General features: G+C 36.1%; 3 protein-coding genes across 3 annotated transcripts; 1 reads left to right on the plus strand and 2 right to left on the minus strand.

Moving 5' to 3' along the window:
* Positions 1-232: 232 nt before the first annotated feature.
* Positions 233-5604, minus strand: LOC139884762 (histone-lysine N-methyltransferase ATXR4-like). The gene is made up of 11 exons (XM_071868747.1): positions 5299-5604; positions 4562-4903; positions 3691-3807; positions 3582-3631; positions 2388-2682; positions 1853-1908; positions 1617-1740; positions 1004-1076; positions 737-916; positions 547-618; positions 233-351 (listed from the first exon to the last, which is right to left on the minus strand). The coding sequence occupies exons 1-11, from the start codon at positions 5602-5604 to the stop codon at positions 233-235; spliced, it is 1734 nt and encodes a 577-aa protein (XP_071724848.1).
* Positions 5605-8340: 2736 nt separating this feature from the next.
* On the plus strand, positions 8341-10583 carry LOC139884758 (syntaxin-81-like). The gene is made up of 7 exons (XM_071868743.1): positions 8341-8418; positions 8843-8926; positions 9121-9225; positions 9609-9752; positions 9857-10099; positions 10203-10334; positions 10440-10583. The coding sequence occupies exons 1-7, from the start codon at positions 8341-8343 to the stop codon at positions 10581-10583; spliced, it is 930 nt and encodes a 309-aa protein (XP_071724844.1).
* Positions 10584-14191: 3608 nt separating this feature from the next.
* On the minus strand, positions 14192-16019 carry LOC139884763 (serine/arginine-rich SC35-like splicing factor SCL30A). The gene is made up of 5 exons (XM_071868748.1): positions 15883-16019; positions 15325-15402; positions 14614-14778; positions 14384-14495; positions 14192-14302 (listed from the first exon to the last, which is right to left on the minus strand). The coding sequence occupies exons 1-5, from the start codon at positions 16017-16019 to the stop codon at positions 14192-14194; spliced, it is 603 nt and encodes a 200-aa protein (XP_071724849.1).
* Between the last annotated feature and the right edge of the window lie 4185 nt (positions 16020-20204).

Here is a 20204-nt window from a genome sequence, read left to right on the forward strand (position 1 = left end):
TATAATAATTAATAGGTTAGTTTGTGTTTGACATAAATAATTAAGCAACTAAATTCAAGTGTGATGCATATTTGTTTTATCTTTAGAGCAGTCAATTATAAATATAAGAATTTTGAACAACAGAAAGTGCAAAACAGTGTCGCTAGTTCTGTAAGGATATTACTGCCAACGGGAAATTGAATAAAATAAGCAAGGTTCATAACAGAGTGAAGAGAAATGACATAATTTTTGCTTAATCACCAGACAAGCACGGCTGACAATTGCACTGGAATCCAAATCCTTGATATAGAAGAGCTCGCCGAGCATCATGACGCATACTTCCATCAATATAACATATACGAAGCTCTTCACCTATAAACATGGAAAAAAAATTCAGTCCATTTTTGAAGTTAAGACCCTGAATACAACAATTACCAAAGCCAGCCAAAAACAGATTTTAACTATGTTTGGTTTGTGAGCAGTTGGCCAAGGCCTTAACAGACGCAATTTGAGAATACACAGAGGAGAGAACAGCTCAGCCTCAGATAAGGACACAAAGTCACAAACCTTCCTCGACATCCCGAAGGGCCTTCAATCTTGCCTCTGCACTGTTTATCCATATAATGTGTGTATTTGGATCTGCAGTGGAAGATCAATACTATCACCAATTTAACAAAAAAAAAAAGGTGTTAAATGTGTTGAAAACATGAGTTTGCAAAAGAGGGTGACAGAAAAAAACGAAACAGAGGAAGCAAACTACAATCATGATTGTAGAAAGATGGAACTATATAAACAGCATTTCCCACTCCAGCTTCGGCCTCTATGGAGGCTACAGCCGATGCCAGAAGATCTTCATAGGACCCAACGATGAATTCAACTCGAAATGCATTGATCCGTATCCGAGCTAAGACACCCGTGTACCATTCCTTGGTTAGGACTTGTGATGTTAAAGATCACTATTCAATTATAAATAATCCAGGACCAAGGAAATTGAATTATAAATATCAACAGTCTTGGAGGATACACGTTCTATGTTCACTTGTGATATTCGCCTTGGAGAAGCCCTGGCTCAGCAATTCAAATCCCTCTTCCATATGAAATTTGTTTGCATATGCTATTATTAGGCTGAAAATAGAGTAGCAGACGAGTCTGTTATCACCACTGGATATCATTATTTACCCTTTTTGGTTACAAGATACAATTAATATGTTTGTTAAGTTCACTCTAGTGACTATTTTATCTTATGTTCATAAAAAGGTCTTACAGATGGAATATCTAAGAAGTAGATTTGCAGCAAAACTGTTTTAAAAAAACTACCAACGGTATTTTACATGTTATCAGTTGTGCAAACACTGAATCATAAACTTTCAAAATGAGAAAAGCAAAAAGGGATTAGCAAACAACTATTTACAAATTCCACATGCTTTCATTAGGTGTAGTAGAAGGACATTGTTAGCATATGCAAGCTACACAATACACATTAGATAGTTCTCAACTTGAAATTGATGGATCAAGAATGATAGATTCTCAAGCTCCTATTAGATACCAAAATTTTATGATATGACAAAGTTAAACTTCTCATTACGGAACTTCCATAAGACAACTGACCAAAAAAGTATGGAAAAAGTTCACACATCTAAAATCATCTGATGAGATAAACCAGCAGGTTGAAGGATGTCAAGACTATCAGCACGAGTGCCTCCTGATGCAACCATACAAGCCAACCGCTTTACAAGCAGAGGGTATTTCACTCCCCGGGACCTTTTGAAAACAGACGTTACGAAGTTAGGAATCTTAACATAATCGTACAATATGGATTGAAAACTGGAAGTTTTCAGAGTGAGAAGATGTGAAGTCAGTGAAGATCTCATACCGGCAGTAGTCATTGAAGGTTGACCAATTTGCTCTGCTCTCAATGCCATAAAAGTCCTACAATGATTCAAATTGACCTTATATTGGTCATGAGTCCTAACCATACCTCCCCTAGTAGTCAACATGGGACAATTGGGATCAGACAGTAGCACCTATTATAATAAGAACTCGAGAGCTGCAACGAACATGGGAAGCCTTTCCTTTAATTTTATGTATATACAATGACATTACTCAATTAAGTTCCACCACCCAAACAACGAAAACAGATTCTTGATTCCAAATCCAAACTACTTGCACTGGCGGCTAAACATATACTCTTCTCAATTCAATTTTAATCTTGATTTGAGCTATATATCAGTCCATAAGTCATATTTTATTACCTCTTCAACGCTCTTTGTTCATAAAGCCAAAAACACAGCCACTTGATCGTCAAAGAAACAAAATATCGAACACATGGCCAACATTAAATACGAATTCGAGAAAACCAACTTCCAATTACCAAACGCAGCAGGAATAGAAATTTAAGAACACTAAACCTTAGAGTTGTCTTGGCATTCTTCACTGCAAAAAGAAACGTCTCGACCACCAAAACAATCAGTCGCTCCATTTTGCTTCTTCTTCAGGCAAAAGTAACAGACATTCTCAATAGAAGAGAGTGAAGGATGAGCCAAAAAAGGTTTAGCTGTATGAATAAGCTCTCCTACGCCGATCCTCCGGGTGGAAAACACGGCTCGACCAGCTGATTCGGTGAGAGCGACGCGAATCGGAGGTGGTTTGGAGGTCGGCTGTTGTTGATTGTTTGGTTCTGTGGAGAATGTGAATGCGAAGAGGACACGATTCTTATGGGAGTTTAGGATTTTGAAACTGCCATTGTTGCGAGCAAAAGCTATCAGTGACATTGCGACGAGCGCCGAGCGGGAAAGTTTTGTGAGAGAGGAGACTGGTTTAACCAAATCGGTTGAAATTAGTTCGTTTTGTTTACTGCTTTAACTAGCTGAATCGATTTAATTTGATCGATTTCCTGAGTCTTTATCATTGAATCCGATCATTTTTTAACTGTTAACCGATCGAAAACAAATCAAGTCGGTTCGATCTAATCATTTCGATCGACTCTTAGAGGTTATTTGCATGAATAGTTGAGCATAATTTTTTTTTATGGTAATTAAGCATAATTTTGAACTCAAATATGATAACAAGCATATATGTAGAGTTAATGGACTGATAATAACTTCCATTAGTCTTGTCTATATCATACGAAACATTCATATTATATCGAGCATTACAATTAATCCAGCTCGAAACTTCACGCCTACGTTATCTATACGCAAAAAAGTTGAATAAATGATTTGATTCCATATCAATAACTATAGAAGTTCAATTGATCAAGAGACAACATATCAATCAATTTCATCGGTCGACTAACAATGGCGGGGATCTCCAATCAAGATTGATCTCATCGGGAAAACCTCTCTGCGCGACTTCGTTAGGAGGAATGAAGCAATCGAGGGATAAACCAGGAACGTCGAAAGCCACGTCATCGATCGTCCAAAGTTCATCCATCCGAGTGATGGAGACGTAATTCGACTTCAAATTATCTCCGAAACGCGTGATGATCACGCTCGTATTTCCGGAGTGGGCGATCATTATCCCATCTTCAACCATCCGATAGTCTCCGATTTTGGTAGACATTGTCGTCTCCCAATATGTAGGGAAGCTTCCGAGGCATTGGATGCGAGTTAAATAGGAGTCTTCTAAATGGACTAGGAGACCACTTCTTTGACTGAAGTAACCAAACACGACATGTTTGATCATTTCCGCTGTACTGTCGCTTCGACTTGCCATGTCGGGTTGACTAGCCGAGAGTTTTAGCACGAAGCAGTCAACGCCTGCGATCTGCTTCTCCCCCATGTACTGAGCTCCAGAGAATATTGCTGATATAGCCACAGGATCTAGTCCCTGTACGAAAATAATCAAATTTGACAAAATTTAGAAAAAAGCGACGTACATTTTGAAACCGGCTAGGGTAATTATACGTCTACATGTAATTGTGTAAAGATATGCAAAGCTAACTCAGCATCATATTCAGAAACTATTATTTTTTTCATTGATCGGTGTCATTTTGAAGTTTACATTAAATCGGGTTTAAAACTGGAGTAACTACTACGTCAAGGATTAGAGGCACGAAAATAACAAATTCCAATTAGAATAAAGTGTATGGATAACTAATTTAACTGACAGAGATTGGATCTGAAATAAAAAATTACTAACACAGGGATATGACTAGGCAGTTCTAACTGCTACATAGTTTATCAATAAATTCTGAATATTAAGGTTTAATTGTCAATTCTGTATACTAATTAAATAGTATCTAGACTGAGGCGACGTACTAGTACTACCAATAATTTCAGTAGTAGTCAAGCACAATTGAGTAATGCACAGCCAAATTTGTTCACTTATCTTTGTCGACTAATTCTGACCCGAAACAGATGATATTTTTCTTTAAGAATACAAAGGGCTAAATGGATCAAAGAATTAAGACCAGAAACATTTCATAATGTATTTGGCACATCAAAACAAGTTTTAAATGAAATCTACGCGGCAAGGTTGTCAAAGTCGTGAATCAAAACGTAAAAATGTAGTCTTTACGTGGCATTCCATCTTGTATACAATTTCCACATAAGGATGTCAACATTTACATTCCTAAACTTACCTGAAGGGTTCTTCGTAGAGGTCTAACGCCACCTTTGGCTGCATGTGAGCCGATCCATGGCGTATGCCGCCAAGCCACATTGCCATCACTGCCAGCAACAACCTTGTGACCACCGAGAACTAGTTCAATTAGCCACTTGTTAGGTTCCATCTGCCACATCACAAAGCATCCTCTATGTGACAATCCAGTACCACCAGAGCCCGCCGAGGAGCTGCTAAGCTCGTCCATAGTGGACATTGTCACCTTCCCCGTTGCATATATGTTCTTCACTCTTCCTACTAGTTTCCGGCAGCCGGTTGCAGCCATGAAATGCTGAACAATGTACTGAGCTGAGGAAGATACCTATTAAGCCAGAAAAAAAAAAAATTAAAATTAATGAACATAATAAATTAATAACTATAGGATTGATACTTTGATTAAGCTTTTAGGCTGTAAAGGATCATAAGCAACATTGTTGAATGATGATTAATCTTAAAGCAAAGCAAACTTAAAAACAAAAAAGAAACTGGAACCACCAGTTAAATGAAAAATCATTTTTCTTAACACTTTCAAGTTTCAAACACCAAAAGATCTAAACATGAATCCAATCCAATATATACAAAAATTACTCCTATTGAATCGAATCGAACTGAAATTGTCCCCTCCTGAATCAAATTTTCTTAAGACAATTCTTAAGATTAAGTAATCGACATTTGAGAACTAGGTTTTTTAGAGAGAGAGAGAGAGGAAAAAAAAACCTGATCAGTAATGGAGGATGGTTTATTATTATTGTCATGAGGAGGGAGGACAGAAACATGAGAGACAGGAAACAGAGGACAAGCAAGAACACTTAAAAGTGTCTTAAGGTCTGATTTCTTGTTGAATATTGAGAAATGTGTCCTCAGCCAGTTCTTCCAGCTCGAATAGTAAAATTTGTTACTACTTCCTCCATTGCCGCCGCCTCCTCCGCCTTTGTGGGCGGCGCCGCCGCTGATATCTTGATCATCTTCGTTTATGGGTTCCTCCGACAATGGGGCGAGCCTACAGCTTCTACTACTTACCATCATCATTACTCTCTCTCTCTCTCTCTCTCTCTCTCTCTCTCTCTGTGATTCAGAGTAAAGGAAGCGAATTGAATAGAGAAAGTTGAACTAAAAACAGAGAGAGACTACTTTTAAGGGAGTGTCAGTGTCCTTGGTTAGTTACTAACGTTTTGCACACGCATCTTTTGTGCGTGTATTTCAACTCCCGTTTTCCTTTTGAAAAGGTATACTTACCTTGGAGTGTTTTTACTTTTTACTCCACCCATAATAATATTTTCGTGCATCTAATTAAAATAGTAAGTTTTTTTTGTTCATTTGTGTGTCATGTGTTGATAAAACAGTAAAACTATTGCTATATATGCCTGTTTCCTATCGATAAATTTTATTCCTTTTGTTCATAAAGTATTATGAATTTTGACTAAGGCAATAGGCATACATACATGTCACACGAGTATAAAATAATTGAGATTCTAAACTTATTGTGAACTGATACTTTATGCAATAAGATTATTATTATATTTTTTTTTGGACGTTAAATTATTATAGTATAGCACAAAAAAAAAATTATTATAGTTATAATAAAAAAGAAAAAGTGTGCTATCTTGTATAGCTGATCAGGCGCGTGTAATGCCGGCCAAATACTGAAATAATGTGTAGTTGGGTTAGAAACAACTCAATTGAGAAGAAGGATTTTACAAGGGAGGCAAAGCTGGTGACGTGTCAGCAATAAGCATCTACTGTATTTGCTATGGTGCTCTTTCAGGTGGTAGTTAAGTTTGGTACAAATCTTAACGAGGGAAACGTTTTTCTACTTGCAATTGAAATTATATATGTGGGGCGGGCGGCGATATTATTTCCTTTTTCTCACCGGCTTCGTTTCATTTGGAATAGTAAATATATTATATATTTAATACAAATCTAACAACAATCACTGCTTGGCCTATCGTTTAAACATTAAGGAAAGTAATGGGTTTGATTTTTTAGAAATGGACGCGGTCTACTTTTCAAAAATCAAATTCATAATTTTTCAAATCAAATCTATAATTTTTCAAAAGGAAAAAAATCTTTACTATAAACTTATTGGTATATTTAAATCAATAAAATTTAATAAAATGATTTTGTACCATTGAAAAGTAGGATTTAAAAGTCCACTTTTTCAAAGACGCGCGCTGCTACCGTTAAATAATTTTCGAGACGAATATATCCTTCATGTTTACCTAATTTACATGTATTACTCCACTAGAAATAAAAGAAAATCTCTTTAACTTCTCATTTTCCCCGCTACAGTGCCTCTCTCGCTTTCGTCTCGTAGTCTCCTTCTCCTCTCCGAATCTCTGTCGCGCGAATCTCGATCACGTCTCCGGACTCCATCTCCGATCCATCTCACCTTCGCTCATTTCGATCCTTCTTTCCGAGGTTAGTGGTTCAATCCTTGAAATTGAAATTAGGTTTCGAAATTGAAATTATGGGTTTCACAATTGGGGGTTTTAGAAATGAATTGAATAGAAGTTGAATTCTATGTTTTCAAGTGTATTCTGTGTTGGATTTGATTCGGTGAACACCATTGATGATTCGGTTGCTGGTACTAGTGTGGAGTAGCTTCAAAACTTCTGCTGTGATTTCCTTCATTTTGGGGAAATAAGTTTAAAGAATGCTGATATAGTCTTCAAACTTATAAACTGATGGGATTTTTTATGTGTTAAATACTTGTTTTTGACTTGGTTTGGTCCATCTGATGATGAGATTTTTTAGGTGTTAAATCTTTGTTTTTGACTTGATTGAGGATCTTTCTGATTTGTAGGCTAGTTGAATAGTTCCGTGTTGTAGGCTTGTTAACAAGTTAGTTTCGAACATTTCTGACTTCATTGATGAATTGAAGTCAAGAAAGCGTTTAGGTTTCTAAAAATCTAAACTTTGTATACTTTGGTACTTACATTTGGTGAAAGCATCGTCATTTCAGTTTTGTCCCTTTGCAAGTCCTCTTGAACTTGAGAAAAAGAATGTACTGGTGTTTTGGGCTGCCAGCCTGCCACATTCTTAACATTTGAAATGCCAAGAGCTAGAATGAAATGGCTTATAGAAATGTCAAGTCATGTTTTCTTATGCCAAGAGTAGGGTGCACTTCTTGTTCCTGTACTTCTTCAGAATTGGTGATTGCAACCTTGAATGTTTACTTTGATAAAATTGGAATCACTTCTGCTGCTAGGCCTCTTTTAAATTGGTTTCCTTTTCTTATAATACCATTTGAAATACCAAGAGCGTTGCTGAGATAGAAAAAAATATTAAATTTCTCTAAATCATGCTTGAATGGCCGGTTACGAAAATGCGACCCTCTTAAGTTGTAGGAAAAAACTCCTTTCCAATTTTTAGAGAACAAAGAAAGAAAAATCAAGGGGTAATCACAGATTCTGTGATCTCCAAGCTTTGTCCCGTTAGAAAATCCGACATGGCTGTCAGCAGCCTGTTATCTTGATAATTGGCAAAGCCTTGAGTTGTTGTTTGGTTAAGGACATTATGTATCTCATGTAGTTTTAACTTCAAAATGTGATATGTGTTAAATCTTTGTTTAGCTTCTTTTGTTTAGCTGACTGGTATATAATTCTCAGTTACATTCTCGGATTCTTTTTGAGCTTTTCATCAATTATATTATGGGGATTGTTCAACCAAAACATTTCCTTGGTATGATCTGCAGTTTGAATCAATCATATGCTGTCTTTTGAGCTGTTGCTTTATTTTCTCTTAGGTGCTAGCCGTTTAATGGGTAAAATCAGGGACAGAACTGAGGATTTTAAAGATGCTGTGCGGAAGGCTGCTCTTTCGGAGGGCTACAGTGAGGTATATTTTTGTTACTCATATGATCTCATTTCATAATTTCAATTTAGGTTGTTATTCTGGCATAATGGGATTCGTTACTGAAGGAGTTGAATTTTTTTTCTGTTAAGCTCCATGGGCTCAGGTATTTCACATAGTAAATTCATATTGTATGGGAAGAAAAGCATGTAACTCAACATCTGATGTTTGCATAGGCCAAAGTTTAAATATAAGATTTGGTGTTAACGTTATATAAGTTTGTGTATTGCAAGTGAACTCTTTTGCTTTATTTTCTAATTTGTACTCTTAGAATCGAGTTGCAGCTGTGGGAATCACTGTCTGAACCCAAGAAGAAGAAAAAAAAAGTTGATATTGTCATAGTTTACCTTTTGTTTTCTGAAGTTCTAATTTTTTTTATTTTTTTGGTGTGATGTACTTCTTTTGCTAGTCCAAATTGGCAGCTATTATGGCATCATTCATAATTCAGAAACCTCGACAAAGATCATCATTTACCAAAGCTGCTCTTAGAACGGTAACTCGTTCAATACTCTTTTAAGTTTTTTATTAACTACTCCGTATTTCATTTGACTCAATATGTAACAATGTCCTAACCAATGTCCGATGGGCATGTCACCTGTCATGGTTGCTTTTCGAAAGAAGAAGGGGAAACATATTCATTTGACAAAACAACATTATATTATTAGCTAATAATCCCACAATTTCTAGCTTGAAAGCATTGGAGCTTTGGAACAATTTATGTTGAAGCACCGAAAGGATTACGTTGATCTTCATCGCACAACAGAGCAAGAGAAGGATAGCATTGAACACGAAGTGAGTTGCGAATGTTTCTCCCTTTTCATAACTTAACTTGAGTCATTGCAAAATCATGGATGTTCCTTGTTTATTGCATTAACTTTTGAGATCACATAGTATTTGGATTACATAAATTATCATAATATAACTTGTATTTACAATAGATCCCATTTAAGTTTATATGAAGGCATTTTTTTCAGATAATTGAATAGTGCCGTATAACTCTCATGAGTTCCTTTTGATTGTAGATATATTTTTAATACTAGCTGGCTTGACCTCAAATTTTTTATTCTGAAAGTAGCGTGTTGGTAGTTTGTCAGTAAATTTTAAGATTGTTTTACCTCATTTTTAAAAAGGAATTGTTAGTGAGGAACTTTTCCTGCGAATACAACCTTTTTCAGGTTACGACGTTCATTAAAACCTGCAAAGAACAAATTGACATTCTCAAGAATAGCATAAATGATGAAGAAGCGACCTCAAAGGGATGGCTCGGCATTGTAGCTGATAAATCCAATGCTGATACCATAGCACACAAACATGGCGTGGTATGGGGTTTTATCTCCTCTTTATGTGATCTAATTGTCTATTCGCATTTCATTTATCGGTATGATTACATGTTTATCAAGCTAACTGAGAGGTTGCCCCGCAGGTTCTAATCTTAAGTGAGAGGTTACATACAGTCACAGCACAATTTGATCAACTTAGAGCTGTACGCTTCCAGGATGCAATTAATAAAGCTGTCCCAAGGAGAAAACCTAAAAGGGTTTCAACTTTAAATTCTACTCAATCCTCAGATTTGTACAAATCAGAGCTGGGAGAACATAGTGAGCTACGACATGAACCTCTCACTGTCCAGCAGCAGCTGTTGGATGAAGAAACTCGCACACTTCAAGTAGTTTGGATATTTTCTTGTTATGAGATTTCTTTTCATCTGGTTTTCAAAATCCATTTTTTAAAAGTCCTCCTAAACGTAATAAGGCATTGTTACTCTACAGGTAGAGTTGACTAATCTTCTAGATGCTGTTCAACAGACAGAAACTAAAATGGTTGAAATGTCAGCATTGAATCACTTGATGTCAACACATGTTTTGCAACAAGCACAACAGATAGAGCATCTCTATGAGCAGGTTATGTTCATTAGAATCCTTTCATCTGCATTTTCTTTGATTGACTGAAGGAATATTAGGCGTTAGTCTTTGTCTTAACTCTTCTATGCCATTTATTTTATCCAGGCTGTCGAAGCAACAAAGAATGTAGAACTTGGTAACAAGGAGCTCTCTCAAGCAATCCAGCGGAACAGCAGTAGCAGGACTTTTCTCGTACTTTTTTTCATAGTACTTACTTTTTCTGTCCTTTTTCTCCACTGGTATAATTAGTAGGAATTGTCAAATCACTCAAAGTTATATTCGCCTCCATTTGAGTCAGAGGATAAGAAAATGTATATTTTTTTGAAACAGTATGGGTGAGCAAGAGTTCTTGGAGAGAGCTTTGTAAATTGATGTTAATTTTTTATATATAGATGGAAGTTTTTTGTTTCTTGCTGAATCATGCAAGTTTATGGTATTTCGATTCGATCTTTTCAACTTTTCCTATCAGCGTCATAGAAGATATACGAGTTGAGAATGTGTTTTTAAGTTAACTCTTTGTGCTTTCAGAATAATTTACAGAGGCGAAACTGAAGAACTTGCCCGGCTCGATCCATTTATTCGTAACATGTCCGGAAGAAGAGTGATCATGAGAATATTTAGCGAAACTAACGTTGTGCTTATTTTGATACTTTTCGAAATCGTCCCATAGACTGTAAGTCATAAACCCGATATTCTGATTATCCATTCCCTGACTGTACGACGTGAAATTATTTCCGGCCCCTTTAACTCCTCCTCCGTAATTCTCAAAACTCAACTCCTCTCCATTCGATTTCTTACCATATGATTCGAAAACATTGCTACCAACATTGCTTTGGTCACTATAGCTAATAAACTTGTCATTGCCATTCGCACCATCACTCTTGAACTTATTTAAAGGCACGTTACCGTTAAATCCGTAGGTAGTAAATGTGTCGTTAGCTCCAATGCCGTTCTCTCCATAGTTAGCGAAATCCGACTCGATCACGTTCATCTCTATTTTTTAAGTTCGTCACTGTTAATAATGGATGTACGTAGCTTATTGACAATAAACATCAAAGTCTCAATCGGAAATCTCTCTTGATCCTTCACATAACATATGTGACGTATGAAAGCTATCAATGTATTCGGTCGTTCAATATGATTGATTATCATTTAGATTATAATGATTACCTCAGTTTTACGATACTTGATCTTTTAATTAAATGATATTTTGTGATTAATCAGATGTGTTGATGATATTTTTATAAAAAAAATATTTCTTAAACTTTTCAAGATTGAACGAAATATCATGTATAGCTTAAAAAAGTTTGATAAACCCTCATATTTAATTAATTACACATTGTCATTTTAACCAAAAACCTAAATTTTGTGAAACGGAGGGTATAAGATAATGAAATGCTTCTGAAGCTTTTGAAATCCATTTTAAAGAAAACATGAATTTACACCTACACTATCACCGATGGTCATGTTTGGAGTATAAGAGTTTGCAGATTTGATGCCATCATAATCAACCATGTTATTCTAGGGTTCTAACAAGAAAGAATAATTATAAAACAAATCCTCCCTCTACTATGGTGGATGACAAAAACGACAAGAGTGGAAAACAGACGAGGTAATTCCAATCCGTCACATGTACGGTCTCGTTTTTGTCATGTTGATCGGAGTTAGGACCATATGGAGCCCATAATTAATTAATTCCAAGTGTAAAGTGGTCTCCATAAGGAAGGAATGGATGCCATGATTAAAAAGCGACGATACCCCAACTCCAAGGTGGTGTCCTTCCAAATATGAAACGAATCGAGTCCAATAAAACACATGGTCGCATATAATATTTGCTTATAAAAATTTGTATCTATTTTGAGACGGAAATAGTACATGTTTATGAGCATTTCTCCAACTCAAAGCTCATTCGACTAACTAATCAATCTCTTCCCCACCACTCAAACACATGGTCGACCAGCCAGCCATGCTAGCAATTCCATATTTAACGTGCACGTCACCTTTTTATGAAACATTTTGGTAAAAAGTGATAGGTATTATTATGAAACAAAAGTGAATTTGCATTGAGACAGATGATCAATCTTCCAAACTATCTTTTTGAAAATTAATTAAATTAAATAGACACTAGGTTTAATGAAATTTCAATTCGGCCAGATAGCATATAATTGCCAACTCGAGCAGGCTCAAATGTACAATCATGAGCAGCATGCTCTTCAACTTTACCATGCAAATATCACTACAGGTAACAAAATTAGTCATACAACTAGTAAATGAAGATAACCTCACTCTCGGATAAGAACTGAAGAACAATTATAATTTGAACCACGTACCAACCAACATGTTACAAGTCAAACTAGAATGTCATCAACACACTTAACAACATTAGACTGCGAGAAATATTATTGTCCAAGATTCTAACATACCGACTCTAGAAACTCTAGTCATGGCCGACCCAATAATTTTTGAGGCCTTAGCGAAATAAAAAAATGGGATCTTGTTAATATTTAAAATAATTTTGATAAAGTCTCATGGATATAATTCAACTCCAAAAACTAACTCAAAGAGTGTGAATTGCACATGAACTTATAAGACTAGAAGTGATTGATTGGAGCGAATCATTCACGATGTGAGACTCAATACACCTCCACACATCGAGAATGGAACATGACTCCATACATCGAGAATAGAACATGACTCTGATACATGTTGATGTTTGGAATGTTTTTTTATAAAATCCCATGGTCCTAATTCAACTCCAAAAACATGACTCAACCGATTTTTCACTTTACATGCAAAAGAACCAGGATTCCATCCGCTAAAATCTCTCTTCTTTACTTTCTTCCATGTTTTGTGCTGTGATTAATATTTTAGACCATCTCCTTTTGCATTAGTTTAATGGAGAGTATTTATAAGTTTTATATAGAAAAAAAAATGTTGAAATTTAGCTTGTGCCGATCTAGTTAGTTATGACATTTTTATTTTTTTTAGATATACCAGCCAACATCCATTTCATTGATCACTATTGTCTAATCGAGCAAGAATTTTTACATGTAGAAGTAATGAAAACTGACCAAAAGAAACAAAACGTAAATGGCTGCCTGAATAAATTAATTATTATTATGGCATTAAGTGGGACCGGGAGAACTAAATTCATTTGATTTAGTTAAAAGGTGAGGAAGCTTCAAATTTCAATAATGGAAAAAAAATGTTGACAAGAACGATGATGATCCAATTAGAAGAAGCGCAAAATCTGCTGAAAGGGAGTAGTACATTACTAACAAACAAGGGAAAGAAGTGAGTTTGTGTTTTTCTAAATTTACACCAAATTTTTTGTTTTATCTTATCCCATTTTTGCTATTCTGCTACTTGGTTATTATAACTCGTCTATTGCTACCTTTTCCGCGCTTTGTTTCCATTACATACAATGCAAAAGAATAAGCTTCCATCCATCTATAGGTAATGCATGTATGAAGACAAAATTAACCAGGCTGTCTATCCTGGACTTCAAGGTTGTCCAAACAGTCACACCATATCTCATACCTGGTTTCGCAATACAACAATTTTGTGCTGCCTTTATTTTATAAAACTTTCATTTTTACTTACTATGAGCTTCCCAATCCTTATGGCAAGAGATGGAAAGTTGAAGAAGTAGAGAACAGATGATGAGTGGTGCGTTTTAGCTTTAGAAAGAAAATTAAAAATAGTCCACATAACGTAACAAAGTAAGGTCAAATTAGAATGTTTAACATAGGGTATAATAGTCCATTTACTTTATATTTCATGTCATTAGCCAAAAAGTTCATGCAATAGCGTCACCCCTCTTTCTTCTTCTTCTTTTTTCTTTCTACCTTGAATAATCAACCACTCCTGCTCCTACTGAGGCTCCTGCTCCTAGAACGATAAGGAGATCTCGAATAAGATCGATCTCTGTACTTGCCATCTCTGGGAGAAGCAGACCTGGAACAAACACATAAATATATTCATCAACAAAACAATAGAGCACATACAAAGAAACAGAAACAGAAATGTCGAAAGCAATTAATTGTGCACCTGCGTCTAGGGGAAGGTGAATAGTATCGATCATGAGAATAACCGCGTGAATAGCGCCGCGGTGATGGAGACAGTGATCCAGAATAGCTTCGTCGACGGTAACGAGGTGACCTGGAATAAGGAGGTGACAAGTTCTAGATCGACTCCTGACAAAATAAAAAAGCCTGAGTTATGTGAGAGAGTCATTCAAGAAAATAGGTCAAAGAAGAAATCCAGAATCCATATTTACCTTATGCGGTCTCTCTGTCTCATTTCTGAGGGCTTCTTTCTGTTTTCTTCAGCAAACACAACAGTCAGCTCTCGACCAAGAAGAACATACCCATCCATGTGATATTTTGCATCTGCTGCATCAGCAGGATCTACAAACTGAACAAATCCGAAACCACGAGGCTCCCTACAACAAACAAGAAAAACGTGTCAGGACTCTTAACACATACTAATAATCATTAAGTTCCCAGCGGCATAACCATCTCGAAAATCACAGATCCTTGAAGTAAGGACAAACCAACCATCATGTACTTCAAGTAAAGGTATTCACACAGTAGCTAACCTTGAAGAAGCCATAGTTTAATTTCAGTGAATACTCTTCATAGCTTCACCATTCTTCACCATGAAATCAAACCCCACTTCTTTCAATCTTGAGGGACCCTAAGATCACCTTGACAGTACCCTTACTTACTTGATTGTTGTCTTCATTCTCTTATTACTCTTATTGATATCTTCACTTTCAATATAAAAACAACCAAACACATATATAAACCAATAGCTCGTAACAAAGACTACTACCATTTCCAAGTATTATAGTGAGATAAAGGGAGGGCACCAAGGGTCTGTTAAGTGTTTTACTCATTATTTTCAAAGAAAAAAAAAAGTGCTCCACTCACATTAATGCACCGATTTACTAGGTAATTGATTAATATCAAGAAAGAAATACACATACCCAGTATAATAATCTCTCGGCAAGTAAATGTCCTTGAGCTGACCAAACTGGCCAAATGGTCGCCGCAGATCTTCTGGCCTGAAAAACAATAGAAACTCAGTGTAAGGCAACATTGTTTTAGCTGTAAACAGTTCATAAAAGAATTGAGACCAGCACAAACATTTGGCCACTACTCTCACCAAAAGTCTAAAACTAAAAGGTGCAGACATCACCCATGCCACATTAAGGCTGGAATTAACCCTTTTACATCAACGCCATTATTATACAACTGAAGAGGAAAGCATAAAATATTATTACGAGTAGCCCATCAAACAACAATGCTTAACCGGCATATATCTGAAATAAATAAACCACTCACAGAAATGTTTTCCGTCACATATTAACTCAATCTATTCCTAAAACAAAATTGTGAACCATTTCAGCATGTTTAATAAGTCACTTGAAAACTTTATAGACTGGTATCCACTTTTAAAGGCTCTATATCCTTTATGAGGGTCCGATCCATTGTAAAAAGGAAACAACCTCTGCATCATTTAAGTACTGATGAAAGGAACAAACCTGCAATCGCGACGAAGATTGCGAACAAGCAGACTAGTTGGAAGATCTCTTGCACGGCCTCTAGGGCTAGGACTTCGTCTTCTCCGGTGGTAATCCCTAGATGGTGAAGGACTGTAGCTGTAACTTCTTCCCCTCATTATCGCTGATATTGAATAACAGTCTGCAACCAAAAAAGAAAATTTATAAACCATCATCAGCTACCACCCCTAATTTCATATTATACAAACACCATTTTCACTGTTCTTCGAATTCCATTAAAAAACAAAAGAATTCTTCGAAAAAGAAATTCATCAAAAATACAGAAACACCCATTTCACAGTTCTTTTCAAATCCCATGATCAGATACCACAAATTCATACCCCTTTCACTGTTTTCAAATTCCATTAAAAAAAAAAAAAATCATCTCACACAGAAATCCATAGAAAATGATTCCAAACTGTAACGTTAAGATGATCGAAATATTTACCGGAAAAAAATAAATTAACGAATCATGAAAGCGATCAACGTACCAAATCAGAACCAGAAAGAGAGAGATTACCACCGTGTTCGTTGGGTTGTTGATGATGATGTCTTTGATAGAACTGGAATGTTCTCGATTGTCAACTAATTCTGGTTTATATAGGCTCTGAGCTCCAAATACAATTTGGGCTTTTGTGAAACCAATTGTTAAATCTGGGCTCAAAGTTGATCATATGGACTCGGTTGCGTTAAAAATGTTATTGTTGTTTGACTCGTCGTGAACTCGTAGCGCCATAGATCAAACTCTTTTGTAGGCTTGTTTAAGTCTATTCGAGTTATAGGCTTGTTTAAATTAATTCCTGAGTTGTAGGCTTGTTAATACGATTCAGAGTTATAGCTTGTTTAAGTCTATTCCGAGTTGCAGGCTTGTTAAAATTAATTCCGAGTTGTTAATACGATTTGGAGTTGTAGGCTTGTTTAATACAGTTCCGAGCTATAGGCTTGTTTAATGCAATTCCGATCTGTCATCAAAAGGACTTGATTACTCGATTTTTTTGAATGATCCGGCTCGTTAACCCGCTAGAACCCGTTTTTCTTATTTTTAGTGGGTCGATCCACAACCCGTTATCCACGGGTAGAAATCCTGATATGTAATTTTTGGACCCGCTAAGACCTGATTACCCCGTTTTTCTTATTGTTAGTGGGTCGATCCATAACCCGTTATCCACGGGTAGAAGTCCTGATACTATGTAATTTTTGAACCCGACCGCTAACTTCCTGTCCCATAAAAATTTCCGGTCGGGTTGTTGTCCCCTCTATAGCTAAAACCCTCTTTCTAGTTATTTCATTCTGCAATAAAATCGACACTCTTACACAAAACTCGATTATTTTGTTAGCGATTTTGTACACAAGAAGCTATGACTGCAAAGACCCAGAACCGGAAATCAAAAGTCGACGCGCCAAAGCTCAATAAGGATTCGTAGAAACCATTTAAAACGACAAAGAAGATGACGTCCCTGATTATCCTAGAGGTAAGAAAATGATGAATACGAGTTTCATGTCTTGTACTGAGCTTAAGTTCAGTGAAATGGTGAAACTTACATATGTATATAGCTTACTACAGTACAGTTTGAGATTGAATTTTCTTTTAATTTTTTTTCTTTTTGTAGCTTTAGTAGATTTTTCTTCAAGTAATCGAATGGAAACCGTAACCATGTCCACAGAAGAATTAAAATGTGCTACATAAAAATGGGATTGAGTTTTTAGCTTTGTTGTATGAGTGTGGCAAACTGGGCATTGATTTTTTTTTTTTTTTGGCTATGTTGTCAGGTGGAGGTAGTTCATTGAGCCGAAGAGAACGGGGAGCAATCAAGGCCGAAGTTGATGCAGAGTATTCGAGAAAGGACCATGCACCTGAGAAGGGTAAAAGGACAAAGAAGACTAAAAGGAAAAGTGACATAGCAGCTGATGATTTGGATTCACTTTTTGGTGGCTAAGCACCTAAGTTTTGCAACAGGATCGCCCTAAAGGTTTTCTTTACTTCCGGCTTATTTGGATATATGTATATATATATTTTTTTCGTATAGGAGTACTTGCTATTTGTTACTATTAATATTCCTGGGAAACATATTCCTAGGCAGTGTAATTGCAGACAGAATTTATCATTTCTTTTATCCTAGGCAGTTTTTACCATGTACTTTATGGAACAACAAAATGGTCTTTGACTTCTGTGTACTATCTTTCTAGGTGGATGAGGAAAGACGTCAAATTTCTCTTGGAATGAAAAAATCGTATCTTGAAAGTCACTATGATATGCTTTCACAAGAGGAGTCCGAAGGAAAATGCTTCTGCAGACGATGGCTCTCTGGGTTTGGAAAACATTGCCGTTGGTATAGAAAATGGAGTTGATTTGGTTCTTGCTGAAGTTGAATCCTGAGCCTCTGCTCCAGCCTTGAGGTCAGTCTTGATGATGACGTAGTTGGTAGTCAGATTGACGAACATGCTGATAATGCAGCCTATAAAGAGAACAAGAAGAATGAGAAGAGAAACGCAAAGAAGCAAAGGTTCATCCAAGAACCATTTATGTGTTTACATGTTTTTTTGGTCTAGATGAGAATATTGATTTATAATTTTATGTATACAGGGAGCAAGAAAAACAGAGCTGCCGAGGAAAGACTTCTGGAGAATGGTGCTCCAAGAACTCCTGATGAATATGAGAAACTTGTTCTTACTTCTCCGAATAGCAGTTTTGCATGGATAAAATATATGGAATTCATGGATAATATGGCTGATGCGGAGAAGGCACGTTCTATTGCTGAGAGGCAAGTGATTGTTGTTCGTTAGTAAATATCAAAGTGCTGGACTGCTGGTGAGGATGTTTTTGGAATCCATTTTTAGGTAAAGGATATTTAACTCTCCTTGTCACGTCTATTTATACAATATTTTTTTTTGCATCTTTGGTGCTAAATAAATTCCTTAATCATTCCAAGTGAGAAGTGGAAAAAGAAGTATCGAATTGTTAATAGAAGGGCAGTTGGAAAATTTTAAAAATGCCAATTAAGAATCTTTGAAGCAGCAGTAACTCATAAAATTGTTAGCATCTCTAAATTACATTGCATTATGATATTCTAATTTATCTCAAATTGCTGATTCGTATTTGAAGGCCCTGAGAACCATTAACTTTCACGGAAGAAAACGAGAAGCTGAATATCTGGAAAGCTTAATTTTAACTTGGAAAATAAACATGGAATTCCAACACTGGTAAATTGATAGCATCGTTTGTTATGCTGTCGTTTCCTGTTATTTTAAGTTTCCAAGTTTGTTAACTTAATTTCATACCTACAGGAGGCTGTTGCGAAAAAATTTCAGAGAGCATTGCAGTACTGTGATCCAGAAAAGGTCCATCTGGCTCTTTTTGGGATTTATGAAAGGGATGAGCAACATGAACTGGCAGATGACCTTTTGAAGAAAATGGTCAAGAAATTTAAGAAGTCATGCAAGGTAATAAATATGTGTAATTTTAATTTCTATCTTCAGTTAATCATTAGTTGAGTGTTGTAGACTTAATCTTTTGCACGAATAATGTAGGTTTGGTTAGAGAATGTACGATTTCTCTTGAAGCAAGAACAGGATATTCAGCCTGTTATTAAGCGTGCTTTGCTGAGTATTCCTCGTCATGAACACATGAAGTTTACCACAAAGACAGCACTTCTCGAGTTCAAGTGTGGAAATCCCGACAGAGCGAGGAGTATGTTTGAATTAATGTTGCGAGAGTATCCAAAGAGAGCCGACTTGTGGAGTGTTTATCTTGATCAAGTAAGTTCATTTTCTAATTAGAAGTGTTACTGATATTCTGGATAATTAATATATATGTGCTCGTAAGGCACGTTAGTTACTTGTGACCAGATGCGACGAGACGGGATAAGAAAAAATAGTAATTATTTTTTAATTTTTTTTTAAAAAAATAGTCATTATTTTTATAAGTTTTAACTATAAATATTGGCGAATACAATATAATTGTTATATTTTGATATTTTTGAGGACCGTGACTATTATATCCCCCTATCGTGTCTTTGTCCCACCTTGTCCCGTCCATATAACAAAGGCACCCTTCCTGTTTTACTCTCCTCGATCATTTTCTTCCTAATTTCATGATTCAGTCTCTTGGTAAAGACAAAACACTTGAAAAAGAGACAAGTCATAAACAATAAAAGAACTGATTCATTGCCAACGATCAAACTAAATGCGTATATTAATATTTGTTGATATTTTCACAACTTGCCTTCTCTCATATCTGAAACTTTTACAGGAAATCCGACTCGGAGATGGCGACATCATTCGGTTTCTCTTCGAGAGGGCAATTA

Source organism: Rutidosis leptorrhynchoides, unplaced genomic scaffold, assembly GCF_046630445.1.
Source record: "Rutidosis leptorrhynchoides isolate AG116_Rl617_1_P2 unplaced genomic scaffold, CSIRO_AGI_Rlap_v1 contig6, whole genome shotgun sequence".
Lineage (NCBI taxonomy): Eukaryota > Viridiplantae > Streptophyta > Magnoliopsida > Asterales > Asteraceae > Rutidosis > Rutidosis leptorrhynchoides.

Bases quoted from the DNA above. Each gene is read 5' to 3' on its own strand.
- LOC139884758 (XM_071868743.1), top strand. From the start codon at position 8,341: ATGGGTAAAATCAGGGACAGAACTGAGGATTTTAAAGATGCTGTGCGG. The intron at 8,419-8,842 runs GTATATTTTTGT...TTCTTTTGCTAG, and splicing joins TTTCGGAGGGCTACAGTGAG to TCCAAATTGGCAGCTATTAT. The intron at 10,335-10,439 runs GTTATGTTCATT...TATTTTATCCAG, and splicing joins TAGAGCATCTCTATGAGCAG to GCTGTCGAAGCAACAAAGAA.
- LOC139884763 (XM_071868748.1), bottom strand. From the start codon at position 16,019: ATGAGGGGAAGAAGTTACAGCTACAGTCCTTCACCATCTAGGGATTAC. The intron at 15,403-15,882 runs GTTTGTTCCTTT...ATTGTTTTTCAG, and splicing joins AATCTTCGTCGCGATTGCAG to GCCAGAAGATCTGCGGCGAC. The intron at 14,779-15,324 runs GTATGTGTATTT...TGTTTGTTGTAG, and splicing joins CCGAGAGATTATTATACTGG to GGAGCCTCGTGGTTTCGGAT.
- LOC139884762 (XM_071868747.1), bottom strand. From the start codon at position 5,604: ATGGTAAGTAGTAGAAGCTGTAGGCTCGCCCCATTGTCGGAGGAACCC. The intron at 4,904-5,298 runs GTTTTTTTTTCC...CTGGCTTAATAG, and splicing joins CATCCTCCATTACTGATCAG to GTATCTTCCTCAGCTCAGTA. The intron at 2,683-3,581 runs TCCAATGCCTCG...TAAGAATCGTGT, and splicing joins AGACTCCTATTTAACTCGCA to CCTCTTCGCATTCACATTCT.